The sequence below is a fragment of the Talpa europaea genome (genome assembly GCF_964194135.1).
Source record: "Talpa europaea genome assembly, chromosome: 2".
Classification (NCBI taxonomy): domain Eukaryota; kingdom Metazoa; phylum Chordata; class Mammalia; order Eulipotyphla; family Talpidae; genus Talpa; species Talpa europaea.
The window spans coordinates 475,312-500,240 of NC_140068.1; the positions used below are offsets into that span (position 1 = coordinate 475,312).

General features: G+C 72.0%; 1 protein-coding gene across 1 annotated transcript in view; it reads right to left on the reverse strand.

Annotated features, from left to right (window-relative positions):
• SMOC2 (SPARC related modular calcium binding 2) overlaps positions 1-24,929 on the reverse strand; it is a gene marked incomplete at its 5' end in the record, with an annotated part of 45,979 nt that overhangs the window by 17,924 nt on the left and 3,126 nt on the right. Inside the window, 6 exons of the mRNA XM_084228185.1 lie at positions 2,187-2,261; positions 3,006-3,056; positions 4,810-4,857; positions 7,305-7,404; positions 8,296-8,402; positions 8,860-9,031. Coding sequence (XP_084084311.1) covers positions 2,187-2,261; positions 3,006-3,056; positions 4,810-4,857; positions 7,305-7,404; positions 8,296-8,402; positions 8,860-9,031 — 553 coding nt within the window. The remainder of the gene's footprint in view (positions 1-2,186; positions 2,262-3,005; positions 3,057-4,809; positions 4,858-7,304; positions 7,405-8,295; positions 8,403-8,859; positions 9,032-24,929) is intronic.

The following is a 24,929-nucleotide window of genomic DNA, read 5'->3' on the forward strand; positions in this document are numbered from 1 at the left end:
AGTGTTTACGTTTGCTAAGGGAAGACCCTATATAACCTACACGGACCCTGTATGGCAGAAAACCCCAAGGGGGTGGATTGTAGGGCAGATGGTTTTCAGGCTTTTCTGCCCTCCCACCATTAGGATCGCCCTGCCTGATGGGCACCTGCGGTTGTTACGTTGTTGTAAGCTGTGCGGTTTACTTCGTGGGCCGTGGGCGCAGTATTGAGATGTCCAGTATTGAGACGTCCGCCAGGAGCAGCAGAGGCAGGAGGCAGGCAGGAGGGAGAAAGAAGCCGGAGAAGCCCAGAGTGAAGACCTGCTGCGGGCTTGGGGGCCTGCCGGGGTCCCGGCCCCCCCACCCCTGCCTGGTTGCTGCGCTACATGTAACAGCTCAATAAAAGCCTGAAAAGCCACCAAGGGCTCCAGGACTCTCCTTCATCCCGTCTGCCCGGATCATAGGAAGCCTGCTCAGGGGCCTTCCCGGCACTACAAGGAGCATCCGCCTTTGTCCAAGCCTCATCCAGCCCATCCAGTGCAGGCCGCTGTCCCACGCGGGCCTGCCCCTCAGGGGCCACGCGTTTCTGTCCTTCCCTGGGGTTTGTTTTGGAACAAAGAAGCCACGATGCCTGGCACCGCAGGGCGGGGGCGGGAGGGTCCTGTGGGATGTGCTGCCCTCCCACCCACGCCCCGCGACGCCCCACCACGCCCCGCGACGCCCCGCCTGTGGCCGCCCCCGGCCCCCTCTGTCCCTCTGGGGAAGCCCTCTGTCCTCCGCCAGGAGCACCCTCCGGCAGAGCTGCCCACAGACGCGCAGGGGCGCCCACGTGCGCAGCGGATCCTGGCCGGTGTGTTTGGTGACAAAACTAACACTGGACTTTGACGCACAGCCCTCGGTGGGAGCGAGGGAGCCTCTGCCAGGCCAGCGGCCACAAACAGGCAGTCCGGGAGCCGGGCCAGCAAGCTGCCCGCTTCTGCCCACGTGCCGGGCAAGTGTAAGGAAGCCTCCTTTACAGGTATCAATTAGACGCGGCTCCCTGACCTGGAAGCCTTGCTGACCGCGGTGGGCACGCAGTGGGCGCGGGAAGGCGTCTGCTCAGACCGGGCGCCCTTGGGAGAGGCTCTGTCTGCCCACAGCGGCTGCCTGACCCGGCTGAGTGACCCGGTCACTCACGCGGGCCTGCCAGCCAGGGGGTCCTCCAGCTGCGCTCCCATAGGCTGATTCAGACCGGCCACGGAGCAGGGCAGCGGCAAGCCGCAGCCCCGGGTGGCCAGGCTGCACGGGGAGCTGGGCTGCTGTACCAGTCAGTTCCAGCTACGGATCCCCGCAGGCCGACAACCTGGTGCCAGCGAGGGGTGGCCAGAAGGCCCTGCTGGGGCTGGTGAGGACCGAGCTGCTGTCCTGCTAAGCACTGGAGTCGCCCGCACAAAGCGGCAGCTCTGGGCAGTGCTCGCTGACCGCACGTTGTTCTGAGCTGGATTCAGGCCTCCCGTCCTCCCAGGTGGTCGGGCCTCTGGACTTTCCCTGCCGCATCTCGGCCCACTGGCCACAGCAGGAGCGCTGGGAGAGGCTGGCTGGCGTGGGGGTGTCAAGGGGTGCTGGCCTGCGCGCCGTCCCCTTGGCCTAGAGGGCAGTGCCAGTGGCCACCCCCACCCCGTGGGCTCTGTCTTGGGGCCTGGACATTTAGGGCATGTCCAGAATGGGGGTGCGGCGACTCGGCCACTCCCAGTGGCCGGCACATGCTGAGCCCTGTGGTTTTGTTCCACGGATACTAAAAATGCACTTCGAAGGACGCCGCGGACCTGCTGACAGGCCACAGAGCTGGCCAGGCGGCCGGCGGGGTCACCTCGTCCCCAGCCTGTGCTCCCCAGAGCTGCTTCCAGCCTGGAAGACGCCCTCTTCCGGGGAGGCCTGGGGTGTGCTGGGAAAGGCAGACGGCGCCAAGCCTCCACCAGCGAGACCGCAGACCCCGCGGGCACCCAGGCGAGAGCCCCGGCGGCACGGCCACCCCGGCCCAGCACAGCGCTCGGCAGTCACTCTGAAGGTGGACACGCCAGCCCCCAGGAGTGGGCGCGGCTCCCAGGCAGGCCACCAGACCAGGGGGCGACCGCATCCCACCCTGTGTGGCCGCGGGAGGCGGGGAGGGTACTTGGGAGGAGGGCTGTGGGGGGCCCAGGGGGGCCCTGGAAGCCCCGGGCCCGCTCACCTGAGTTCTTGCTGGTTTTGTTCTGCCGGCTTCTGACCTGCTCCGTCCAGAGCGTGGGGTAACGGGAGGCGATATCTGCGGGGAGGGCAGCGGTCAGCACCCCGGAGCCTCGGGCGGAGCCGCGCCCGGAGGCTCGCAGGTGGGGGTGACTCAGGAAATAGTGACCCAGAGACGCTCTAGAACGTTTTTTTCTTTCCTTCCTCATTCACAGCCAACGGTGGGAGCTGCCAGCACCCGCGCCCCACGCGCCCTGGCGGGTGTTGGGGGTTCTCCCAGCGGGAAGGGCCTGTCCCTTGAGGAGTGACCCTTTGTGAGGCTCAGTTTTGCCTGAAACAGCTTAAAGACGTGTCTGTGCTACGGCCCAAGGGCGGAAACCGGGTGGCTGGGGTCCCCGCGGCAGCGGGGCCGAGGTCGCGTGTGGCCGGGTCGGGGCTGCTTGGGGCCCAGGGCCTGAGGGCCACGGCGGCAGGACGGAGGGGGGCGCCACGGGGAGGTGTCTGGGGGTCCGGGGGCTGCAGTGGGTGGGGCTGGGGGCCGCCCGGCGGGGCGCACGCCCACGGCCTGTCACTCCCACCCGCCTGCGAGGCACTTCCCTTCCCCGGGCGGCCGCCCCAGCCGGGATCCTGGCAAACGTCCACACCGCCGGCTCCAAGGCCGAGGGAGGGGCCGGCCTGCGTGGCTCCCAGATGGGCTGCCCTCACCAGCGCCAGCAGCAGGGTCGGGCCGCCGTGCCGGCTCCATGCAGTTCCACCTCACCCGGCTGCGCAGCCGCAGCCGCGGCCCAGGCCCACCCCGCGCCCCGGGGCCCGCCCCGCTCACCTTCCTCGTCTCCTTGGGGCTGGGTCTCCAGTGCTGGGGCTGAGGCATCGTCTGAATTCAGAAGGGAAAAGGTTTGCAAGGAGACTACAACCGTGAGAGTGAGTGTCGGGTGGGGGCGCAGGACCCCACAGACCCCTGCATCCTCGCCACAGGGCCCCCCGCGGGACCCCCACAAGACGCCCCGGTGCACACTCCCCAGAGGAGGCTCCTGCTTCACCATGTGGGGGGCTCTAAACCGGGCCGCGCCGGGTCTGATGAGGTGGAGGCGGGGCAGGAAGGCAGGAACTGGGTCCGGACGCTGCCGGGAAGGGGCTGGCAGTGCTGGGGGGGGTGGGGGCCAAGGCCCCTGGGGGCCCCTCTACCTAGGTGGGGAGCAGGGCGTGGCCCCGCTCTGTGCAGGGAAGGCCCGTGGAGGCTGCAGGGGTGGGACGGTGAGGGGGCAGCAGCTGACCACTCAGGGTACAGCCACTGGTGACCAGTCCACTGGACGACACGGGGAACGCCGTGGGCTCCCCAGCTTTAGGGTTCTGGGATGGACAGAAAGGCTTGGTGAGGAGCACCCAGCTGCTCCCCAGCAGGCTGGTCAGGGCACTTGGTGGCCCCCAGGACCCCCAACTCCTGCCCCAGTCCCTGACCACGCGTCACCAGGGGCACGGCAGGGCCGGGTGCTGGTCACCACGCGGCTGTCTGCAGAGTAAACACAAAGCCCCCCACAAGCTCTTTCCAGGGAAATACCAAAAGGCGGGACAGAGGCCACGTGCTGGGCCGGCCACTCCGGCCACCCCCGGCCACCCCCGGCCACCCTGGCCACCCTTGGTGCCTCTGGGCTCGGCCCTGGGAGAGCCGCCGCGGGCACCGGCCCCGCCGCAGGGGCTGGGCTGCCTGTCTGGCAGGACTGGCTGTCTCAGGGGCAGCGTGTCCCGGCCTCAGTGCGCCACCCAGGCAGGAGCTGACCGTCCTCCCGCCCTCCCAGCCACAGCCCGGTCCCCACTGTTGGTTTCGTTTTGTGGCGCTGCAGCTGGAGCCCTGAGGGTGGGGGACACCCTCCTTGCGTCTCCTCCTGCCTTTCCGCTGCCAGTGAAGTTTTCTAATCAGGAATATTGTGCTTTTCTCTAAAAACTGCAGACAGGCCCACCCAGCAGGGCAGGGGTTCCAGCCCAGGCCGCCCTCCCTCAATGTCCCGCCTACCGGCTTCCCGCCTGGTGGTGGCTCCCTGCCGGGCCGCCCCATCTCCCAGCAGTCGGCCGCCCCGCGGGGGCCGGGGTCACTGGGGGTCAGCTGGGCCCTGTGCTGGCTCCCGCCTGGGGTGCTGGCACGCGGCCTTCTGAGTACCCCAGGACAGCGACTCCGACCACCAGGCCCACAAGGTGCACGCAGAGGTGGGTCTTGGAGGGTGCAGGGTGCCGGCGAGGAGAGGGTGGGCGCCCAGCAGCGGCAGGGCCCGAGGCCCAGGCACAGGGGCTGGGGAGGGGCTGGCGGCCGGCCCCGGCTCTCCTGCGCCCCAGCCCCGTTGGCGGGCGAGCCGCCTCCCTCCAGCGCCCCGAGCCCCGGAGAGGCCGAGCGGCGGGGGACCAGGCCTGGCCTGCTCTCCGCAGGGGCACGCCCGCCGGCACCCCGCGCCCCCTGGGGCCAAGCAGCTCTCCCGGCCCGCGGGCGCCCGAGCGCGTCCGCGCCCGCCCAGCTGGCCGAGTGTGTGCTGGGTGAGCGGGCAGGCGGGGAGTCACGTCCTGCGTGTTTCCAGCCTTGACTTCACAGGTGGTTCAGGCACAGTCTGGATCCCGGGAACGCGTCCCGAGGCGCTTACCTTCCCTGCCCGCGCCTTCCCGCTGCGGCATCTTCTCACCCGCAGAGCCTGGAAGGGAAGCGAGGAGGTGACGGGCGGAGGGGCCGCGCCATCTGCTCCCGGCGCAGCCACCGGCGGTCACGGCACTCGACCCCTGGCACCCCAGGACGCCCTTGCCCGAAGGCCAGTCCTGGGCTGGGCCTGACCGATGGCCACGAGCGAGGGAGACGGGCCGGTCACGGCGGGGAGCCCGCGGGGTCCCGCTGAGCAGTGCACGCGGCTCTACCACGCGACCCAGCGACCCCGTCCAGGCAGCTCCCCACGGACACGCGCGAGCCCGGGGCAGGCTGCTCGCCCGTGTCTGCAGCCCCAGGTACAGCAGCCAAGACACGGAAACCCCCAAACGCCCCCAACAGGCGCCCGGGCCCAAGAGCCGCGGTGCAGCCACACAGCAGGCTGTTGCTCAGCGATCGGAAAAGACACCCCCTCGCAGGGACACGGACGGAGCCGAGGGGTGACCCCGGCCGAAATCATCAGAAGGAAAACGAGCGCCGCCGAGGGCCGCGCTGCTCTGTGGGGCCTAGAGACGCCGCGAAAGGCCAGGGAGAGTCTCCACGGGCAGCTGAGGCCTCCAGCAAGGGGGGGCAAGACCGGCAGACGCAGGGGCTGGGGGGGTGGTGCTCGGCGAGGCGTGGCGGGAGAGCTCGGGGACAGAGGTGGAAGAAAAAAATTCAATGAATCAAAAAAAAATCTCAAACAACACAACCCAGAGGCGCGCACGCGCCTCTCCGCGGCGGCCGGTCTCCCTGCTCCAGACGCTGCCCGGGCGCCGGCCCTCCTGCTTCCTCGTGGCTGAATCTGCTCCGAGGAGCGGGAAAGAAAACCGCGCGGACGGAGCCGCGGCCCCTCGGCAGCAGCCCGAGGCGGGGCCTGAGTCGCGGAGCGGGCTGCCCGGCGCTGCCCGGCGTCCCCGGGACGCAGGCTCTGGAGGCTGAGGGCGTCCGTCCTCGCTCCTGAGAGCATCGCAGCACAACAGCGGGCAGCGGAAGCGCTTCCTCGTGGACAGCTGGGGGCGAGGACTGGCCTCCTGGATGCTGGGCTCGGGAAAGGCAGGAAACCGTGCGGGGGGGTGGGCCTCAGCTCCCCCAGACTAAGCCAGGGCCCCCAGGAGCCTTCCCGCCCACGCAACACACAGTCACCTGGGGGGGGCTGGGAGGGGCCGGCCGCTGGGGCCCCAGAGCAGCCGCGGACCGAGCTCTGCGTGGACAAAGGGCCGGCCACCCTAGGGGGTTGCCCCACATTTGAGGTGCTCCCAAAGCCAGCCACACGTAGCCCAGAGCCGAGACGGGGACGGGGCCGAGAGCGGGACAGCAGGACGCAGGCGGCAGAGGGAGGACCCGCCCGCCAGTGCCCCCCGCTCGGCCACAGCCCCACGCGGGCGGGGAGGGCGTCGCGTCTGTCAGCGCTGCGGCCGCGGGACGGGCGCCTCCGGGGTCGGAGCCAAGGACGAGGCGTCGTGTGGGGACGCAGGGGCGCGGCCAGCCCCGCACGCGGCTTTCTCAGAGCTCGTTCAACACTTGATTTTTCAGGCCGTGTTGCTCACATCCCAGCGAGCCCCGGCTCCGCTCCCTCCCCGTGAGAGAGGACCTGGCGGGACGCCGGGGTCGGCGTGGCCAGCGGGCGAGCCGGGGCACCAGCCGCGCTCCCCACGCTCCAGAGCGGGAAGGAATGACGAGGGGCAAGCGTCGCCCGCTAGAAACACTCGTGCAGTGGCTTATAGGCCGTGGATGACAAAATGGTTCTTAAAAACAAGTGTCTCTGTGCAGAAACAAGCACTCGGATGTGTTTTAATCCCGCTAAGGGAGCCCCTGGCCCTGGCCGCTGGCCAGCCCCTGGACAGGTGGGCACCGCCCAGACGCGCCCCTGCCACCCGTGTCCTGCTGCCACCGGAGCTGGGAGCCACGAGCTGGACCCCCACGCTGCACAGGGTGGGGGGCCGGAGCCGAGGCCGAAACCGGGGACGTGCGGGGGTGCGTTCCACGACGCGGAGGCCAGGGCCGCTCGAGCCGGCTGCGTGGCTGAACCCGCAGGCCCGAGGGCTCCCACCCGCCCGGAGCCTCTCGCGGGGCCGACAGCGCTTCTGAGAAATTAATCGAAACTCAGCACAAACTGCTTTCACACAAGCTGCTTTCGTTCAAAGCGTTTTTGGTGAAACAGGCCGTTCTGTAGCTGCTCTGCCGGCGTCGCGGCGGCGCCTCCAGGCCTCGTGCCCGAGCAGGGACCAGCCCCCGAGATGCAGCGCGCCCCGCCTTCGCCAGCCCACGCGCACAGGGCCACAAACCTGCCCTTCCTCAGCCCCAGCCAGCCTGTGCTCACGCCCCCGGCCCCTGCGCCCCTGTGGTTGTTTCCAGAAACAGGTGCCCGCGGGCTCTCGGCTCCTGGACGCGGCCCACGCCCCCTCCCAGAGAGCCGTCCCTGAATTCCAAGGTGAGATGGCAGCGGACGAGGGGACTTACCTGGGCACCTGGGCGTCTTGTGGGCCACGGCGGTGCCGCTGATGGGCCGCCCGCTGGGCGTGACGCACCAGCAGTAGCCGGTGTAGCTGTGACACTGGACCTGCGGGGAGGACAGGGCAGTGAGGCGCGGCCACCACCTCAGCTCTGCACCGTCCAGGGCCCGAGGAGGCCAGGGCTTCAGGCCGCTGGGGTGAGACCCTGACTAGGGGCCCAGCGCACCCACAGGAAGCCCCCCGGCCACCCCAGGAGCCCCTGCCCGCTGCGCCCCACTCCGCAGGGTCTGCCCTCGCGGCTGTGAGGCGCCCCGGCCTCCAGCCAGGGCCCGGCACCACCGCCCCGGCCCCGGTCCCCAGCTGCTGAGTCTCCGTCTCTGGCTCTCTCCCCTTCTAGCGCTGCCTCCCCTGCGCGCCCCCACATCTCGCCCCCCCTTCAAAGGGCAGGTGATGATGTACAAAAAGAAGCCCACACTGCGACGCCATGGGGATTCCGGGCGAGGCTGGGGTGCCCAGGCGGGGCGTGGGTGGCCGGGGCGGGGCAGTGGACACAGCAGGGCGGGGCGCCCTCCCAGGCTGCGCTTCGGCCGCAGGGGAAGGTCAGTGACCAGCCGCCTCCGGGGTTCTGAGGCGAGCCCCGGGCTGAGGGCAGGGCGGGACACGCAGAGGCCGGGCTGCGGTGCTGGGACCGGGTCCCGGGGTCCGGGGTGCCCGCCTGCGCTGGGCGAGCTCCTGGGGTGAAGCCGGCACGGATGTGCCGCTGCGGGCGGGACGGCGCCGGCGCCCGCTGGGCCGCCAGGGCCAGGGGTCTCTGGACAAGGGGGGCCGGGTGGGGGGTGCGCCCCACGCTCCCAGCCCTGGAGGGGGCCGCGCACCGGGTGTGGCGCCTCCTCTGACCGCGGCCCCCACCCCCGGCCTGGACGGTCAGGCCTCGCCGCGGGGGCCGGGCGGTCGCGACCCCGGCCGGCCCCCCCCCCCGCCCCGCGGCCCCGGCTCACCTGGCTGTAGGTGCCGTCCTCGCGGCACTCGGGCACGAACACCTGCTGCAGCTCCCGCCGCGCCTGCTCCTGCGTGTACTTCCTCTCGGCCACGCAGCGGGACACGTCTGCGGACGCGCGCGTCAGGGGCGCCGGGCCTCCGGGGCCAGGGCGCTCGGAGCCCGGGCCGCGCCGCTCGGGGCCCGGAGTGGCCGTGCGGCCCCTGGACCCAACGCCGGGGCTGCGGGGAGGAGCCGCCCCGCCCGGCCGCCCCGCGACGGCACCGCCCGGGGCCACGCCCACCCGCCCGGGGCCACGCCCCCCGCCCGGGGGCCACGCCCACCCACGCATGGGCCACGCCCACCCCGCTCAGAGGCCACGCCCACCCACCCAGAGGCCTCGCCCACCCTCCCGGGTCACGCCCACCACCCCGGGGCCACGCCCACCCGCCAGAGGCCACGCCCACAAACAGAGACCACGCCCAGCGCTCGGAAGCCACGCCCCCATCACGGACACGCTCCCGACGGCTGCACCGGCAGGACCCAGTGCCCAGGGCCACACAACCCGGCTGGCCGCGCCGCCCACCTTTGCAGCTGCCCCGGTGGGCGACTTCCAGCCGGGGGTCTTTGCACTTGGCGCGCTGGAACTCGCAGCGAGATGAGAAGGTCCTGCCGTCCGAGGCGCAGAGGGGCTTCTGCGGGGCGCCCCCGCAGTCCAGGCTGCAGTCTTTGTCCTTGTCTTGGTCCACTCGCAAGAACTGGGGCGGGGGGGGAAGAAACCAGGCAGGTGAGGAGAGCGGCCACCACAGGAGCAGGCGAGACCCAGCCCGCCGCCCTCCGGACACCAGCCGCCTGCCTCAGGCCGACCCCAGGGCCCGGCCCCCGGGACCCTCAGGAGGGCCGGGCACAGGCTGCAGCGCCCCTTGTTTGCCAGGGCCACCCGCCAGGGTGGCACAGAGCCCTCTGGCCCCAGCTCGGACCCCAGCAGCCAGCCCCCGCCTGGCCCACGGTGTCAGCGGCGCCCAGCTTCAGAGTGGGCAGCGTCCACCCGGGCTGCAGGCGGCCCCAGCAAGGCCAAGTGACAGGGCGCCCCAGCCCCTCCCGTCCGCCCCCACATCTGGGGCCCGTCCGCAGCCCTGTCTCCCTCTGTCGGGCAGGCAAGGTACCAAGAGTGGCAGGACGGGGGGCCTGCGCCATTGGCCCCCGACACCGCCTGCCCCACAGAGGGGTCTCCACAGGATCACAGAGCGTAGGAGGAAGGAAAGCTGGCTGCAGCCATGGGGGACGCCGCGGGTTGTCCGCTCCCGGCCTGTGAGGCTGTCTCTGCCCGGGGGTGGACAGAGCTTGAGCGCCATGGTCGTGTCCCCCTGCGTGCCCCCTCCAGGGCCCTGCGCCCAGTCCTGCACTGCTGGTGGCAGTGGGGAGGGGGCCTGAGGACAGCCCTGGGGCGGGAGTGGCTGGGCAGAAGTCAACCCAGATCAGGGTCTCGAACGGGACCCTGCCGCTCTCCACGGCTTGGCTCTGCCCTGGGGTCCTTCCATCTAGGGGCGGGAGTCACAGAGCACCCATCTAGGGGACGGCGTGTCTCAGCTGTTGCTGGGTTCCGGCTGCAGGAGAGCAGGCGCAGGGGAAAGAGCAGCTGGGCCCGCCCCTCCCCAGCTGCGACAGCGCCCAGGGGTGCAGGGAGCCCGGCAGCACAGAATCCTTGGCACGCCTCCCATCCAGCCCTACCACGCTGCCCGGGGTCCAAGTCCAGGAGGTGGGGGAGGGTGGGGCGGCCCCTTGGCACCTGTCTGCTAAATGGCTATTAGCATTTTGTGCCCCTGAGCCTGGGGCGGGGCCGCTGCAGGCCAGCCTGGGTCCGCTCACGGCAGTGTGGGGAGCCGCCCCCTCCCTCCTGGACAACTGGGGAGCCCTGCCAGCTCTGACCAACGCCTGGAACAACGCCAGCCAGGCCAGGGAAACGGGAGGCCGCCATGGAAGCAGAGGCCAGACGAAGTCGGCTGCCCCCGCAGTCCTGGCGCCCTTGGCCTGCGCACAGCACCTGCGCCCGGGCGGCTGCTCCTGCTCCCACGGGGACTCAGTCTCAGCACAGGCCAGCGACCACCATGGAGCCAAGGGAGGGCTCAGGGCAGGCGCGGGAGAGGAGTGGGCGCCCTCGGACAGACGGCCTGACCGGGAGCAGAAATGAACATTTGTGCGCGTTTGGAAAAGGAATTCTAGTCAACCCGAAGCTCCTCCAGTGCGCAGGCGGCAGACACGGGCCTGCCATTTAAGGTGGCGCCCGGTCACGAGGGCGCGCTGGCACACAGCAGCCCAGGACGTCTGCCCTAACATCTTGGCAGGTGCTTTCTGGGTGCCCCCCTGCTGTGAAGCCCACGAACCCCAGGGAAGCACCTCGCAGGTGAGACACAGAGTGACGGGCCCCAGTTTCTCGCGAATCCAAACCCGTAGCTAGTGGAGTTCCAGCCGCTGCCCCTCAGAGGCTGCCCGAGCTCGCCCCGCCAGACGCCCCGCTCCTCCCTGCACGACCACCCTCCCCTGCTCGCGAGGGGGCGTCCCGCAGAGCCGATCCTCAGGACTTCCGCTGTCGTCGCCTCTAGTCCTGGGGGGGGACACGTGGGGCCCAGGAAGCTTCCGTGGTCACACCCACACCCCAGGCCACCCGCTTGGAGCGTCCAGACTCCTGGACCCTGTCCCCCATGAGGCGCCAGGTCTCAGAATGCCACCAATTGCCCAAAGTCCTCCCATCACCCAGAGATGCCGCCTGGTCACCCAGCCTTGCTCGGGAGCAGTGCCCACTGAATTCTGCAGGGGTGACCTTGGATGGGCAGTGGATGGCATCGTGGTGGACAGATGGCCGCTCGGCTTGCAGCTCTGGACAGCCTCGAGGCGACACACCCACTGTCAGCCACTTACTGCAGCAGCGGGCGGGAGGGCGGTGGAGGCCGACCCCAGCGGGCCCGCTCACGCCCGGCCCGCGCCGGCCTCTAGAACACGAGGTGGATGGAGGGAGGGAGGCCGAGCTAGGGCCAGCCGCGGCCTTCGGGAACGAGAACGCCTGGCTTCTGAGCACCGGTGGCTGCTCAGTCAGGGGGCAGGCGGCGGGCGCCCCGTGTCTGCCCCACAGACGCTGCCCTCGGACAGCGGCGCGCTCGCCCGCGTGGGGAACGGGGACGCACTGGGACCCCAGGCTGGACTCCCCCCGGAGTTGTGTAAATCCCAAAGAGAGTCATTACCCGAGGGGAACGCGCATCCTGAGCCTCACTTCCAAAGTAGGGAAGCGGGGGCCAGTGAAGAGAGGGGCGGGGTGAGGGGCTCCCGAAACAGTCGCTGTCCCTCAGGGAGCAGCCCAGATGGGCCCCGGCAGGTGGGGCACCGAGCCCCCCGCCCTGCGCGGGTCGCTGACTCCCTGAGCCAAGGCCCCGCCAGGGCCGGTGTCTGCAACATTCTGGCAGCGACCCCGCGCCAGGACCAGGGCCCCCCATGACGCGGACACCCCACTTCCCGCCATTCTGCCAAGGGGATGGACGGCGGCCGCAGATGAGTCCCTGCGTGGCAGAGTGGGGCGGTCACGGGGCATCGCGGGCGACCCGTACTGTGACCCTGACCCGCAGGCCTGCGGCTCGGCCTGGCCGCTGAGGCGGCCGTGAGACGCCGGGGCCTCCCGCAGGACCCGGCTGGGGGAGCCCGGGGAGGGGGGGCGCAGGGGAGCTGCAGCCCCGCCCCCGCAGGCCCCGCCCCGCAGGCCCCGCCCCGCAGGCCCCGCCCACACACAGGCCCCGCCCCACCCATAGGCCCGCCCCTGCTGCTGGCCCCGCCCCGCCCCACCCCCTCTGCCCATAGGCCTGCTCCACCCGCAGCCCCGCCCCTGCCGCCCTCAGGCCCCGCCTCCAACCCAGGCCCCGCCCCCAGGCCCCGCCCCCAGGCCTGCTTGGCCGGCGGCGCTGCGGGGGGCGCTCGCAGATGCTGTTGGGGTCCCCGAGTCTCCCCGGAGCGTCCAGTCCCGACCCCTCACCGGCGCCTCCTCCCCGCTTGCGGGCTGCTCCAGCCCGCTCGGCTGGGGGGAGGGGGGCCGCGGCTGGGGGGGGGCCGGGTGGTGGCGGGGGAGGGTGCGGCGGGGGGGTTGCGCGGCCGGGGTGGTGGCCGGGGTGGGGGGGGGGCGCGGCCGGGGTGGTGGCGGGGGGGGGGGGGGGGCGCGGCCGGGGGGCTCCCGCGGGCTCCCGCCTGGCGTCGGCGCTGCCCCGTGTCCCCCGCGGCTGAGGGCGGGCGGCGTCGGAGCCGCAGGACCCGGGCCCGGGCGGGCGGGCGTCGCGCAGCCCCGGGGGCTCCCGGCCCGGCCCCTGCCGCGTGCGCCCCGAGGCCGGCGGGCGGGCTCCGCGGGGGCGGCGGTCCGGCAGGGCGGGCGCGGGCCGGCCACACGGCCGGGCCCCCCAGAGGGAGCCCAGGGCGGCCCGTCCTCCGCCGCGGGCGACAGCGCCAGAGAACGCGCGGCCGGTAGCGGGGCGGGGGCGGGGGGGAGGGGGGTCCCCCGGGGCTGGGGCCAGCGCTGGCCGCGGCCGCGGGGATTGGGCGCGAACCCGAGGGCGCGAACCTGCTGCCCGGGACCGGAGGCGCCGCCCGCCTCGGCGCAGAAGCCTGACCGCCGCCCGGGCGGCCCCGGCGCGGGCCCAGAGCCGTCGAGGCGCTCCAGGGGCCCGAGCCCCGCCCAGGGGCCGCCGCCAGCGCCGCGAGCCCGCCCGGCGCCTCCGCGTCCGCACCGAGGCCTCTGGAGACGCCCCGCGGCTGCTCGTGGCCCCCGACGCACGGCCCGGGCGGCGCCGGCGGTGAGGAGCCCCGGCCTCGGCGCGGTGCCCGGTGCCCGGAGCCCGGCCCCGCCAGGCCCGGCGGCAGCTCCACTCCGGGTCTCCCGAGAGCCGCTCCGCAGACGCCACTCCCGCAGACACTCCCGGCTCTGACAGCCGCACCCGCGCCCCGCCGGGCAGAGCCCCACCCCGCCAGGGTGCAGCGCCCGCCGGCAGGCCGGGCCTCCCCGGGGAGGGGCGAGAGCGGACGGGGTCATGCGGAGCCCCAGCCACCCCGGCACCCCGGGCCCAGCCCCTAGGGAGCCAGGGGGCTGCCTGCCCTGCCCTACCCAGCCCTGCCCTACCCAGCCCTGCCCTACCCAGCCCTGCCCTGCCCTACCCAGCCCTGCCCTGCCCTGCCCTGCCCAGCCCTGCCCTACCCAGCCCTGCCCTACCCAGCCCTGCCCTACCCAGCCCTGCCCTGCCCTGCCCTGCCCAGCCCTGCCCTGCCCTGCCCTGCCCTGCCCTGCCCTGCCCAGCCCTGCTCTGCCCCTGCCCTGCCCCTGCCCTGCCCTGCCCTACCCCAAACCCTCACCCCTGCCCAGCCCCGCCCCTACCTTGCCCCTGCCCTGTCCCCTGCCCCTTCCCTGCTCTGCCCAGCCCCTGCCCTGCCCCTGCCCAGCCCAGCCCCACCCCTGCCCTGCCCTGCCCCTGCCCAGCGAGGTCCCTCCTCAAGGGGCTGGGCCAAAAATCCAGACTCAATGCCAGTTCCTTCCTTTACGCCTGCACCTATCACACCAGACCCCAAGCCCTGCCCGGGTGACGCACACCCCACACACACACACACACACGCACGTGCACACACACTTGCTGCAGGCAGGCCGGCTCGCGCGCACGCACACTCCCTCCTAGCCCCGGCCTGCAGCGTCAGTGAGACCTGAACGCTGACCAGGCACTTGCACCCTCAGAAACGGCCTCTGGGTGTGGCCAGCCTGGAGGGGGGACCTGCACCCCTCCCTCTCGAGGGCCCCTCCCCCTCCCCTGGGCCCCCCCGCAGGACTCCCCCCTCCCCCAGAGCCCTTGGACCAGCCACAGGCCAGTCTGGCGCAGCCTGCAGTGGGCAGAGGTTTGGCTGGGCCGAGAAACCCCCACTGAGTCACACACGGTCACTCGGGGAGGCCAAGCTGAGAACAGGACACACCTAAAACGCTGCGCGTGTTCTCCGCGGGCAGATCAAGCCTCGAGAAAATTGTTTCTAATTTAATCCCCAGCCGGAAGGCGACGAAGCGCGTCTGACGCGGCCTCGCGTGCGCTGGGGACGTGTGCCCGAGTCTCCAGAGGCCGACAGGCATTTCCGAGGAGGCTGCCGGGCGGGAGCGCAGGGGGTGTGGGTGGCGGGGCGCGGGCGCGGGGCCCGGGCGGCCCAGGCGTGGCTGGCCTGGGCGAGCAACACGCTCCGGAGGGCCAGTCTGCCGCTTCAACAGGCAGAACGATCCAGAAGCTGCTGCTGTAGTCCAGTCCTGACCCTCCGGATTCTACTGCTCACTGAGCTCAACCCCCAAGCGTCCTGTTTGTGGAAACCATTGACCGTGGGCCAGGCACTCGGTGGCCCCAGCCAGGGCCGCCGGCTTCTCTCACGGCTGAGCCGCTCCTCGGTGTCCGAGAGTTGCCACCAACATTGCTTCCCTTCCCTGGGACACTCACAGAGGGAGCAGGGGCGCTGGCGAGGGACAGCCCTCCCCCAGCCCAGGCCAGAGGAGACCACCCGCCGTCGGGGCAGCGCCGCAGGCGGGGCCCCCCCAGAAGACTCTGCGGCCCCGGCGACACATGGCCAGTGGTCGGGCCGCGTCCAGCAGGAGCCCTGAGCTGCTGGAGAGGAACCCTCGGGCCCTGCGCGGGGACCGCAGCCCTGCCTGTGCAGCGACCCCCAACACCCCCGCGGCCTGATGGCCGGGCTCGGGCGTGGCGGCGGTTCCCTTCCGACACCGCAGGAAAGTGCACAGAATTAGCGGCAAAACTGCTGGACTCGTGGGCACGTCACCACAGCGCTCCGGGAGCGCCGCCGCTCCCCAGACGTGCCCGCCTGGGGGAGGTAGCAGGGGCCACGGGGGCTCACTGCACATCTGCGCTGCGGGGGGGACTCCCCCGGGGCTCCCCTTGGGCCAGCAGCCGGACACCACTCACCCGGGGCCCTGCCTCACAGGGCACTGGCCTGAGGACACGGCGAGAGGGGCCGGGAAGCGCCTCCCCTGCTCCCCACCGGGGCGGGGGGGGGGGCCCTTCCCCGCACCCACCCCCTGGACACACACGCGCGTCTTCGCCCCCTGGGGCCCCCACCTCCGCGGAGGCTGTTATTGACGCTGATTCAACGGGAACTGGCCGAGAGCCAGCCTGGAGCTTCCTGGAGGCGCTTTCATAGGAGAATTATTCAGGGACGCACCCTTTACTAGCGAGAGCGGAGTAAGCGGCGCTTCCTCCACGGCACACAGATGCGCGCAGCTCCCCGCGAGGCTTTCCTTAGTGCACAGTCACCTTCCCACACAGCGGACGGGACGCTGCACACAAGAGAAGTGCAAACGAGAAGGACCCCCGTGAGCACCCCGCAGAGCCAGCCCAGCATCCAGGGGGCCCCGCGGCTGGACCTGAGCCCCTGCAGGTGCCTGTGCCTGCGCCCGGGAGGCGCCCAGTGCTTCCTCTGGGAGCTGCTGGGAACTGACCGCTCAGAGGGACGGAAGGAGGAAGCTGAGTCACGGCCCCAGCGCCTGCCGGGGCGTCTCCACCCTCCAGTGTCCAGCTCCGGGGACCCCAAGGTGGCTCCGGCCTCGGGCTTGGGCACCCCGCTCTCCCGGAGCGCCCGCCACCTTTCTCAAGCTCTCAGGGTCACTGGAACAAAGAACCTCACTGCAGGAAAAAGGGCTTAAAAATCACAGAGCAGCGGTTTCCCCATGTGCACCCAGTGACTCAGACTTTCCAAGGGAGAAAATTCTAGAAACCTTTTATTATTGCCGCTGATGCCGGCCCATCAGCCAGGGCTTCGGATCCCGAATGGCACCTAAACCTCGATGCTCGAGCAAATCCCTTCGAGCTAGCCCAGAAGTTCGGGGGCAGACGTGTCCCCAAGCTTGTTCTCCCGTATCTAGGGGCAAAGCGCAGCTTCTGTCGGTGGCGGGAGAATTCAAGACAGACCGCGGTGAACAAGCCTTGGCCGGCTGGAGGCGACGCTCCCGGAGCCAAGAGCACGTCCGCGAAGGGGAAATGTGCGATTCATCTTAAAAACAGCACTGGGGGGGGGGGGCGCAGGGGGCTTGGCCACAGTGGCCCAGTCAGACGCAGCAGCCCCGGGGAGCAGGGGGCAGCGGGGCCAGTGTGGGGCTGGGGCCTGCCAGGGGTCAGGGTGCGCAGGCCAGGGCTCTGCAGCTCCGCCCCCGCCGCCTGGACACTCACGTTCCACACGACGCGGTGGCTGCAGAGCCGCGTCCACGAGGCAGGGTCAACCAGCACAGTCCCGAGAAGCCCGGAAGCCTCCCCGGTGGTGCCGCTGGTGACCTTGGGGAGCCCTTTCATTCCTGGGGACCTTGTCTGCTGCCCCACCATGGAGAGGACGCACCCGAGACGCGCTGGGGCGGGCCTGGCCAGGCCAGGGCGCAGGAGGCAGGCGTGCCCTTGGCCAGTCCCCGCTGAAGGAAGCAACAGCAAAGCCCGTGCTGGCCGGGGAGGTGGGGCAGGTGGCACCTGCCGGGGAGGCGGAGCCCAGCCCGTCCCTCGGGGCCCTCCCGCTGGGCACCCCCGCTGGGCACCCCCTCTGATGGGCACCCCGCTGGGCACCCCCGCTGGAGCGGGTCGCGAGGTGAGAGACGGCAGGAGGGCGCTGCAGGCACCGGGTGTTACCCGGAGCCCCTCTTCCTGCTTCACCTTTCAGCCCACTCCCCCTCAGCCTGTTCTGGGTGCCCCCCCTCCTCGCAGCCCCAGATCCCACAGCAGAGACTTGGGCCGGGAGGCCAGGCACCCGCTCTGACCGGCCGCCCGGCCACTGGACACTCGCCCCGCGTCGCCAGGTCTGTCCACGGGTGCTGCGGGTCGGTTCCCAGGCAGAGAGGCTGAGGGGGCCCCCGCCCCCAGGCTGCCTCCCCGCCCACGTCCAGCCCCATCCTCAGGCCCCGCCCCCAGGACACCCCGTCCCCAAAGGCCCCGCCCCCGGGTGCCCCCCTGGGCAGCGCCCGAGGTCTTCGCAGGGGGCCTTGCAGACGTACTTGGTGACCAGGACAGCGCCGGCTCCCGCTGACCTCGGCAGCCGCCCGCCCCAGACTCGCTTTCACGTCATCGCTCCTGTTTCTTTTTTCTCTTTTTGACATTTTCCACCATTTTCCATCCTCGGGCGTCTGCCCATCACGGCCACGCGGAGGGCTAAGCTGGGCGGCGGTGGCCAGAGGTCTAGCGGGCGTCCTGCGTTTTTCCCACTTAGGCCCAGCCTGTGTCCCCCCAAAACGCCGGCGTCCCCAGAGCACGGAGAGACCCCGCGTGCGCCTCCCGTTGGTGAAAAACAAAATCTCCCTGGCGCCTTTCGCCGCTTAGTGGCGGCCAGTGCCCTGCTGTTCTCCTCAAAGGCGCCCCCTGACAGTGTGCAGGGGTCTCGCTGGGGCTTGGGGGCAGGACACCTCAGGGCACGTCCCCGGGGGGGGCGCGGCTGCTGTGCGGCCGTCTCTGCGGTGCGCCCCGCGCCCGGACCAGGACCGGGACACAAATTCAAAGGCCCCTCCGAGGGGGGCCTCTGAGGACGTCAGGGTTTCAGTGGGAGAAGCTCGACCCGTCTGGACAGGGGGCAGCACCAGCCTGCCCGGCGGGTGGAGGAGCAGGGCCAGGCCCCGCGGGCAGCTTGCGTGAGGGCATGAGGGGCAGGGAGCCCAGGGACAGCAGCGGCCGTCGCCAGCACCACCCAGGGCCGCCCGGCAGACTGGGGACACCCTCCTGGGAAGCCGCCCGCTCTGCATCACGGAGGAGCCCACGGCCAGGAAGGGCCGGGGCAGGAGAGGGCCCGCCCCACTGCAGGGAGGAGCTGGCCCTCGGGAGCTGACCAGCAGGCCAAGAGGCCGGTCGGGAGCCCCCAGAACCTCTGGCACGACCTCCTGGGCGCAGGACAGGCAGGCTCTGGCCCTGGGCCGCGAGTCTTCCTGCAGGAGCCTGTCGCCCGAGGTGTCTGTGGGTCCCTGCTCGGGCCGCTCCCCACTTTCATGCTCACGCGTGCAGTCAGCCCCGGGGCCCCCGTCTCCAGGAGGGGCTCCAGGAGCTGGCGTGGCCGACACCTCCACGCGCCCGGCCTGAGGGCCCCGCCTGCCTGCTGGGGGGACAGGGGCCGGAGACTCCAGGGACACCAGAGCCAGCAGCGGGGGTCGCACCCCAGGAGAGCCAAGCGGGGCGCAGAGGGAGGGAGGGGACGCGTGCTGCAGGGCCGGGGCAACCTCGTGGGCCCTCTGCGCCCGCCACTCGCGCCCCGGGTCACGTCAAGCACCGGCGTGTGCTCAGGACGCGACTCTGCCCTCCCGGTGGCGGCGCCTGGTCACCCACAGGCGGACGCGGGGTCAGGCACGGGGGAGGCGGCACCCCCCGCCGGGGCCCCCGCAGAGGCCAGGCCCTGGGGCGCCCAGCACCTCGCCGGCCAGCACAGAAACAGTGCGGGAGCCCCGCCACAGCGCACGCGGACCTGGTCCCGCTCAGCTCTGGAAAGTTCCCACTGCCAGGCGGCTGCGTGCAGGGCCCTGCCGGCCCCTGAGGCAGTGGAGCCCCCCAACACCCGGGGCAGCAGCCTGGCCCCCCGCCGAGCGGATCCGGCCCAGCTGTGCGGGCACCGGGCCCCAGGGACAGGCTCCTGCCTGCTCGGGCGCACCTGGTCAGAGCCGCCGCCCCAGAGCGCGGGCAGCCGGCAGGAGGAGACGGGAAGGCAGCGCCAGATTGGGGGTGGGGGTCCAGGAGGCCCCCAAGCCGGACAGACCCTGCTTTGTCTTCTCAGTAAAACTCGGACCCGCCTGGGCAGAAAGGGATGGTGGGAAGCGGCCAAGTGCAGAGTGGCGGGGGGGCAGCAGCCGCCTGGGGAGCACGCGCCCCAAGCACACCCCCTGAACATACCCCCAAGCACACCCCTGGAGCACACCCCCAGGAGCACAGCCCCTGAGCACACCCCCTGAGCACACCCCCTGAGCACACCCCCTGGAGCACACCCCCTGGAGCACACACTCCAGAGCACACCCCCCCAAGCACACTCCTAGGGCACACTTCCCAGGACACACCCCTGGGAGCACCCCCCTAGAGCAAATTCCCCCCAAAAGCACACCCCTGGGAACACCCCCCCAGAGCATCCCCCCGAAAACAGCCCCCAGAGCACCCCCCCTGAGAACACCCCCGGGAGCACACCCCCTGGAGCACACACCCCCCGAGCACACTCCTAGGGCACACCTCCCAGAGCACACCCCCCGAGCACTCCCCCGAGAACAGCCCCCAGAGCACCCCCCCCCCGAGAACAGCCCTGCGAGTAGACCCTGCAGCAGTCAAGCTACCACCGCTCAGCCCTGCACCCCAGGCGCCCTCCCAAGCACCTCAAGCTCATGCTTCACTGCAGCTGCCCAGACCCAGCACCAAGGGCCCGTCGGTCAGGGGGTCACCAGCCGTGCGCCCAAGTCTGACCAGTGCCAGGGCGCCGAGGCCCACACTGGAATTCGGAGGCCACCTCAAGACCGGCCGCCCGGGGTCTGCCCACCCGCGAGCTGGCGTCCGGCAGCCCGCATGGACGCGCGGCTGGGGCCCCAGCAACGGAAGCCGGGCTGCACGGAGGGCCAGTGGACACCAGGGTGTCAGCACGAGCAGTGACACCAGGGGACATGCAGGTGAGCGGGTGACGCAGCCACCGTCTCCTCCTCTGCCTCAGCGGAAAGCCGGCGTGCGCGGGCACCCTGCGTGGCCTCCTCCCGTGGGCCTGAGCCGCCAGCCTGTGGTGGACACGGGCGGCTCTGGTCGAGCTCCTTCCACGTCAGGGCCCCGGCTTGCCAGCTTCCTGCAGGCTGACCGCCTCGCGACCCCTCCGCTCCGGACTCCCCGGGAGCACAGCGAGAGCCGCGTCCCCCCTCTGAGCGCCTGCCAGCTGCCCTGTCCTGTCCCTCACAGACCAGCAGTGGCTCCAGAGGGAGGCGGCACAGACTAGGCCACAGCAAGGACAGCGCAGGTACCACGATCGTCTCTAGTGGGGGGGGCAGCCAGCCCACCCAGCAGCACCCGGTGTGCAGGACAACCCGACTGGCCACCCCAGAGCCGCTGCCGAACCCGAGCCCCACCTGGAGACGCGCCCAGCCCTCGTCCATGCTGAGAAGCCACTGGGAAGGTGGCGAGGGCGGCTCTGCTGCCAGATCTACCGTCGCTCCGGAAGATTCACAGGAGATGCACAGGCGGGACCCCGGCCAGGGCCCGGCCAGCCCTTCTGGGGCCGGAGATGGAGCAGAGTGTGTCCAGCCCAAAAAGTGAGGCACCCACGAGCCCCCAGCTCCACTAGGCACCCCGACCTCCAGCCCAGCCTCACAGCTGCACCCTGGCCCCAGCCCAGTCTCACAGCTGCACCTCATCCCTGTCCCAGTCTCACAGCTGTACCCCAGTCCCAGCCTCACAGCTGCACCCCGGCCTGGTCCTAGTCTCACAGCTGTACCCCAGCCCAGTGTCACAGCTGCACCCCGGCCCCAGCCCCACAGCTGCACCCTGGCCCCAGCCCAGTGTCACACTGTGCCCCAGCCCCAGCCTCACAGCTGCACCCCGGCCCCAGCCTCACAGCTGCACCCCGGCCCCAGCCTCACAGCTGCACCCCGGCCCCAGCCTCACAGCTGCACCCCGGCCCCAGCCCAGCTCCGTTGTGCTCTGCGACCTGCACTCCCCACTGACACTCCTTTGGGTCTCCAGGCCCCCCTCCTCCTGGGCTGTTCCCCTGCACCCTGCAGGGCCTCCTGAGCCCTCTGGGTGGCTCTGACGGGAAGCTCCAGCGCCCCAGACTCCCAGGGCCGGGCTCCAGAGCCACCAGGCGCACGGCTGGACATCTGGGCCGCCCCGCCCCGTCCGAGCAGCAAAATGGCGGCCCCTGTGCGCAGGGGACGGCTGCGAGGCCCCGAGGCGCGTGAGTGCCGTGTCGGGCCTGCCCGCAGCCACGGGGTTTCCACCCGCGTCCCCACAGCCCCGGCCCCAGAGGTGCCATGACAGCCGGGCGCAGGCCGCCAGCGCGAGGTCCCAGCACGAGCCCCCCGCGCGGGGACTGCGGGTGGGGAGGGGGCACCGGGTGCCCAGAGGCCGGCAGGTCGGGCTCTGCTCTTGTCTGCAGCTGGCAGACATTCCGGGACTCGGCACCCCAGGAGCCTGGAGAGACACGGGAGAGACACGTCTGTGCCTGGAAACGCAGCCGGCGTGTGGGAGGCCGCGGGAGCTGCTGGGGTGCAGGTGGTAGCGGAGCCCCGGGGCTCGGAGCCCCTCCCTCCTGGGGCGGGATGTCGGGCCAGGGCCAGCTGGAGACACAGGGAGCCCCCGGGAGCGGCAGAGGCGGATGGGGGGGGCCCGCCTAGGCGCCCGCTCTCTGGGTGTGGGGGTCCTCAAGGAGGTGGACCCCAGGAGCGCCCCAGGGCCTTGGGCTGCTGCGGCAGGGGCAGGAGCATGGCAGGGACCCCAGGTGGTGCCGGCCCGCGGGCTGCCCCTCAGCCCCCTCGCAGGGCACGCGCCTCAGCCCGCGCTGGGAGGCGGCGCCATGACACGGCGTCACGCGTGCCCCGCTGGGCCCGCACCTCCCCCAGCCTGGCCCAGCGCAGGAGGCGGCCAGGGTCAGGGCCGGCCCTCAGGAGCTGAGGGGGGTCATGGCGCCGCCCCGGGCTTGGGGAGCGCCTCCCCGCCCTCCTGGGACCCTGCCCGCCCTCCCCCCTCCCCCCTCCCCCCTCCCCCCCCCCCCCCCCCCCGCCGCCCTCTGGGACCCTCCTGGCCCTCAGGTCCTCCCCCAGCCAGAGCACCGGGAGGCTTCCCTGGCAAAGGTTCCATCGCAAAAGAAACTGCCGCAAGCGGAGGGAGGGAAGCGCTGCTTGTTCCGTGAAAGCCACGCCAGGCAGACGCGGCGCAGAGCTCGCCCGAGAGCGCGGCAGGGGCCACCCAGCAGGTGAAGCGCGTCAGGCCACGGCTTTGGCAACACCCGCCCGCCGAGCGGACGGGACCTGCAGCGGGAAGGGCCCTGGGCGGGGCAGCCACGGCGGTGCTCGAGGCCCTGGGCCTGGCGGATCGGCCGCCAGACTCCACTTGGTGACCAGACACCCTTCCCTGACCCCGGCGCAGCGCCCCAGACGGCCTGCGCCCCACGCTTCCAGGGAAAGCTGTTGAAATAGCAAGTGACAGCGCCTGCTCCTGGACTTCCTCTGCAGGGAGTCAGTGCTGGGCGCTGGGCCCTGGGCACTGAACGCAGCCGCGGCTGCCTCCTCTCCCTGGGCCCAAGATGCCCCCTGTGGCCACCCCCAGCCCCACCGTGGCCCCCACCCCGCCCCGAGACCGCGCGCGCCCCACTGTGGCCAGGCTGAGCCTTGCGATGCCTCCGGGAGAGCGGCCGCACCCCCACACCTGGCTCAGCGTGTGGACGGCCGCCAGCTGCGGGCAGAGCCGCCGGGCCGCCCGGATTATCTCTCGAATGAAAGGGACGATCTCCCTGGCGGCTGCCCCGTGGGCCTTGCAGATGCACAGGCCGGCCGGGGCTCGCTCTCCTGGCCCGAGGCCCCGCAGAGACGGCCACACGCCCAGGAAGCGGACGCAGCTGCTTGGCAGGGGTGAGGAGAGCGAGCAAGCCGCCCAGACGAGCCCGGAGAGCTGGCGCTCGAGGCCAGAGAGCGGGGCGGGTGGGAGAGGCCGCTGGCCACCTCCCAGGACGGACCGTGGGCCGACCCTGACCCGCCTGGCTGGACCGGAGGAGAGGGGCCCGGGCAGGGTGGGGTGGACTGGGGGGGCCGGGCTGGGTGCCCCCCGCTGGGCGGGCCCTGAGGCTGGGCGGGGCCGGGCGGGGTGGGGCGCGTGGGGGGCCGCAGGGCCATGTTCAGAGCCCGCCCGCAGCCTTGCTCGTGGGCGTCCACTACAGGACGGCGTGAGCTTCGAGAAGAGAGGGACTGACAGGGGCCCTGGCCCTGGCGCGCTCTCTGGAGGCCGCGCCTCGCTGGCCCGTGGCGAGGGGAGGGGCCGCAGGCTCGGCCAGGGGCCCACAGGAGCCAGAGCCAGGGCCTCTGGCAAGGACCGAGGGTCCAGCCCCGGGCGGCTGTTGGGCTCACGCTGGACGGTCCAGGCCGCTGTGGACAGGGAGGCCCTTCCAGGAGGGTGTCGGCCCCGCAGCTCAAATGGGCCTGTTCAGAGAGGGCCACGGGGCCGGACGCCTGCACAGGGGCAGCAGGTCAGGAGCCGAGGGGCCGAGCCCCTCACTCCCCGCCCGGCCTCGCTCCTGCTCCCCCCTCCCCGCCTCCCCCCTCCTCCCCCCGCCCCCTCCAAGCACAGCCCTCTGAGACGGGCGGCAGGGACCGGTGGGGCGAGGCGGCCGAGGGAATCCTGCCTGGGATGCGGTGGGGTCACCCCTTGTCCACGGACTCGGCCATTTTGCTGGGCAGCGACTCACCGTCCCTCGCGGGAGGCACATCAGAGACGGCAGCGTAGCCGAGGGGGTGACGTGCGAGGGAATCGCTGTCCCCAGGCCCTGACCCCGAGACCGGCTGCGGCTGTGTCCCTTCTGCGGCCAGCAAGGGGCACAGAGCTCCGTGCCCCCAGCCAGCCTGGCCACACGTCCCCCCAGCGCCGCGGAGGCCACGACCGGTGAGGAGGACCTGGCGCCCCCCAGGGCAGACGGGCAGGGACACGCGGCCGGCCCACGAGGGAAAGCATGGGACAACCGCACGCTGCCCGGGAGGGAGGCTGGCACCTCCGTCCACCGGGGCCGAGCTCTGCGGGGCCGACCGGGAGGCATCCCCCTGCTGCGCCTAAGTGTGGGGGCCCCAAGGGCCGCCCAGTGGGCTCCAGGGAGGGCCCATGGCCTGACCGCTGGCCCCGTGCAGATGCTGGGAGCGGCCGAGCCCAGGGACGTGGCCCTCTGTGGGCGCGAGGGCAGGCTGGGGCCCGGGCGTGTCCAGTGCTGGGACCACCTGGCAGAGCAGCAGAGGGGTTGCTGGCCTGCGGGGGGACAGCATGGGCTCCGGGCGGCCCGCGGGGGGACAGTGTGGGCTCCGGGCGGCCTTGTTCCCCCAGGGCTGGCGGCCCCGGAGCCCTCACACACCCAGCGTGGGAGTCTGACCAGCGGCGGCGGTGCCCACCCGGACTGCGGTGCTGCCCAAGGCACTCACGCCTTCTGAGGGTCGTCCTCCGGGAGCCCCGCCAGCAGCCTCAGAAGTTAAGGACTGGCTCCCCCAAATCCACGGTGTGGGGCTCGGGCGGGGGAGACGGTCCCCACCCCCACGCTGGTCTCCAGGACGGGGGCGCGGCCCTGTGGCCGGGGAGGAGCAGGAGCACCGGGGCCGGAGCCCAGAGCACGGCCACGGGGCCGGGAGGCAGAGCAGGGGCAGGATGGCAGCGCCCGGGGCCGGGAGGCCGGGGCAGCGGGCGACGCTGGAGGGAGCGTCCTCTCGCCATGTGCACGTTCCTCCCGCTGCGGCCGCCAAGCGCGGCGGCCCGGTGCCCCCGAGGCAGCGCCAGCGGGTGGAGTGAGGGCACGAGCTGCCATCTCCACCGTGGCCGGCGGCTCTAAGTCCCCGACAAACCCGCGGCTGCAGCCGGCGTCCCTCCCCTGACCCGCACGTGGTCGGGCCGCGCCGGGCGCCCGGGGGCTGCCGTGATTGTGACTGAATCTCGTTCC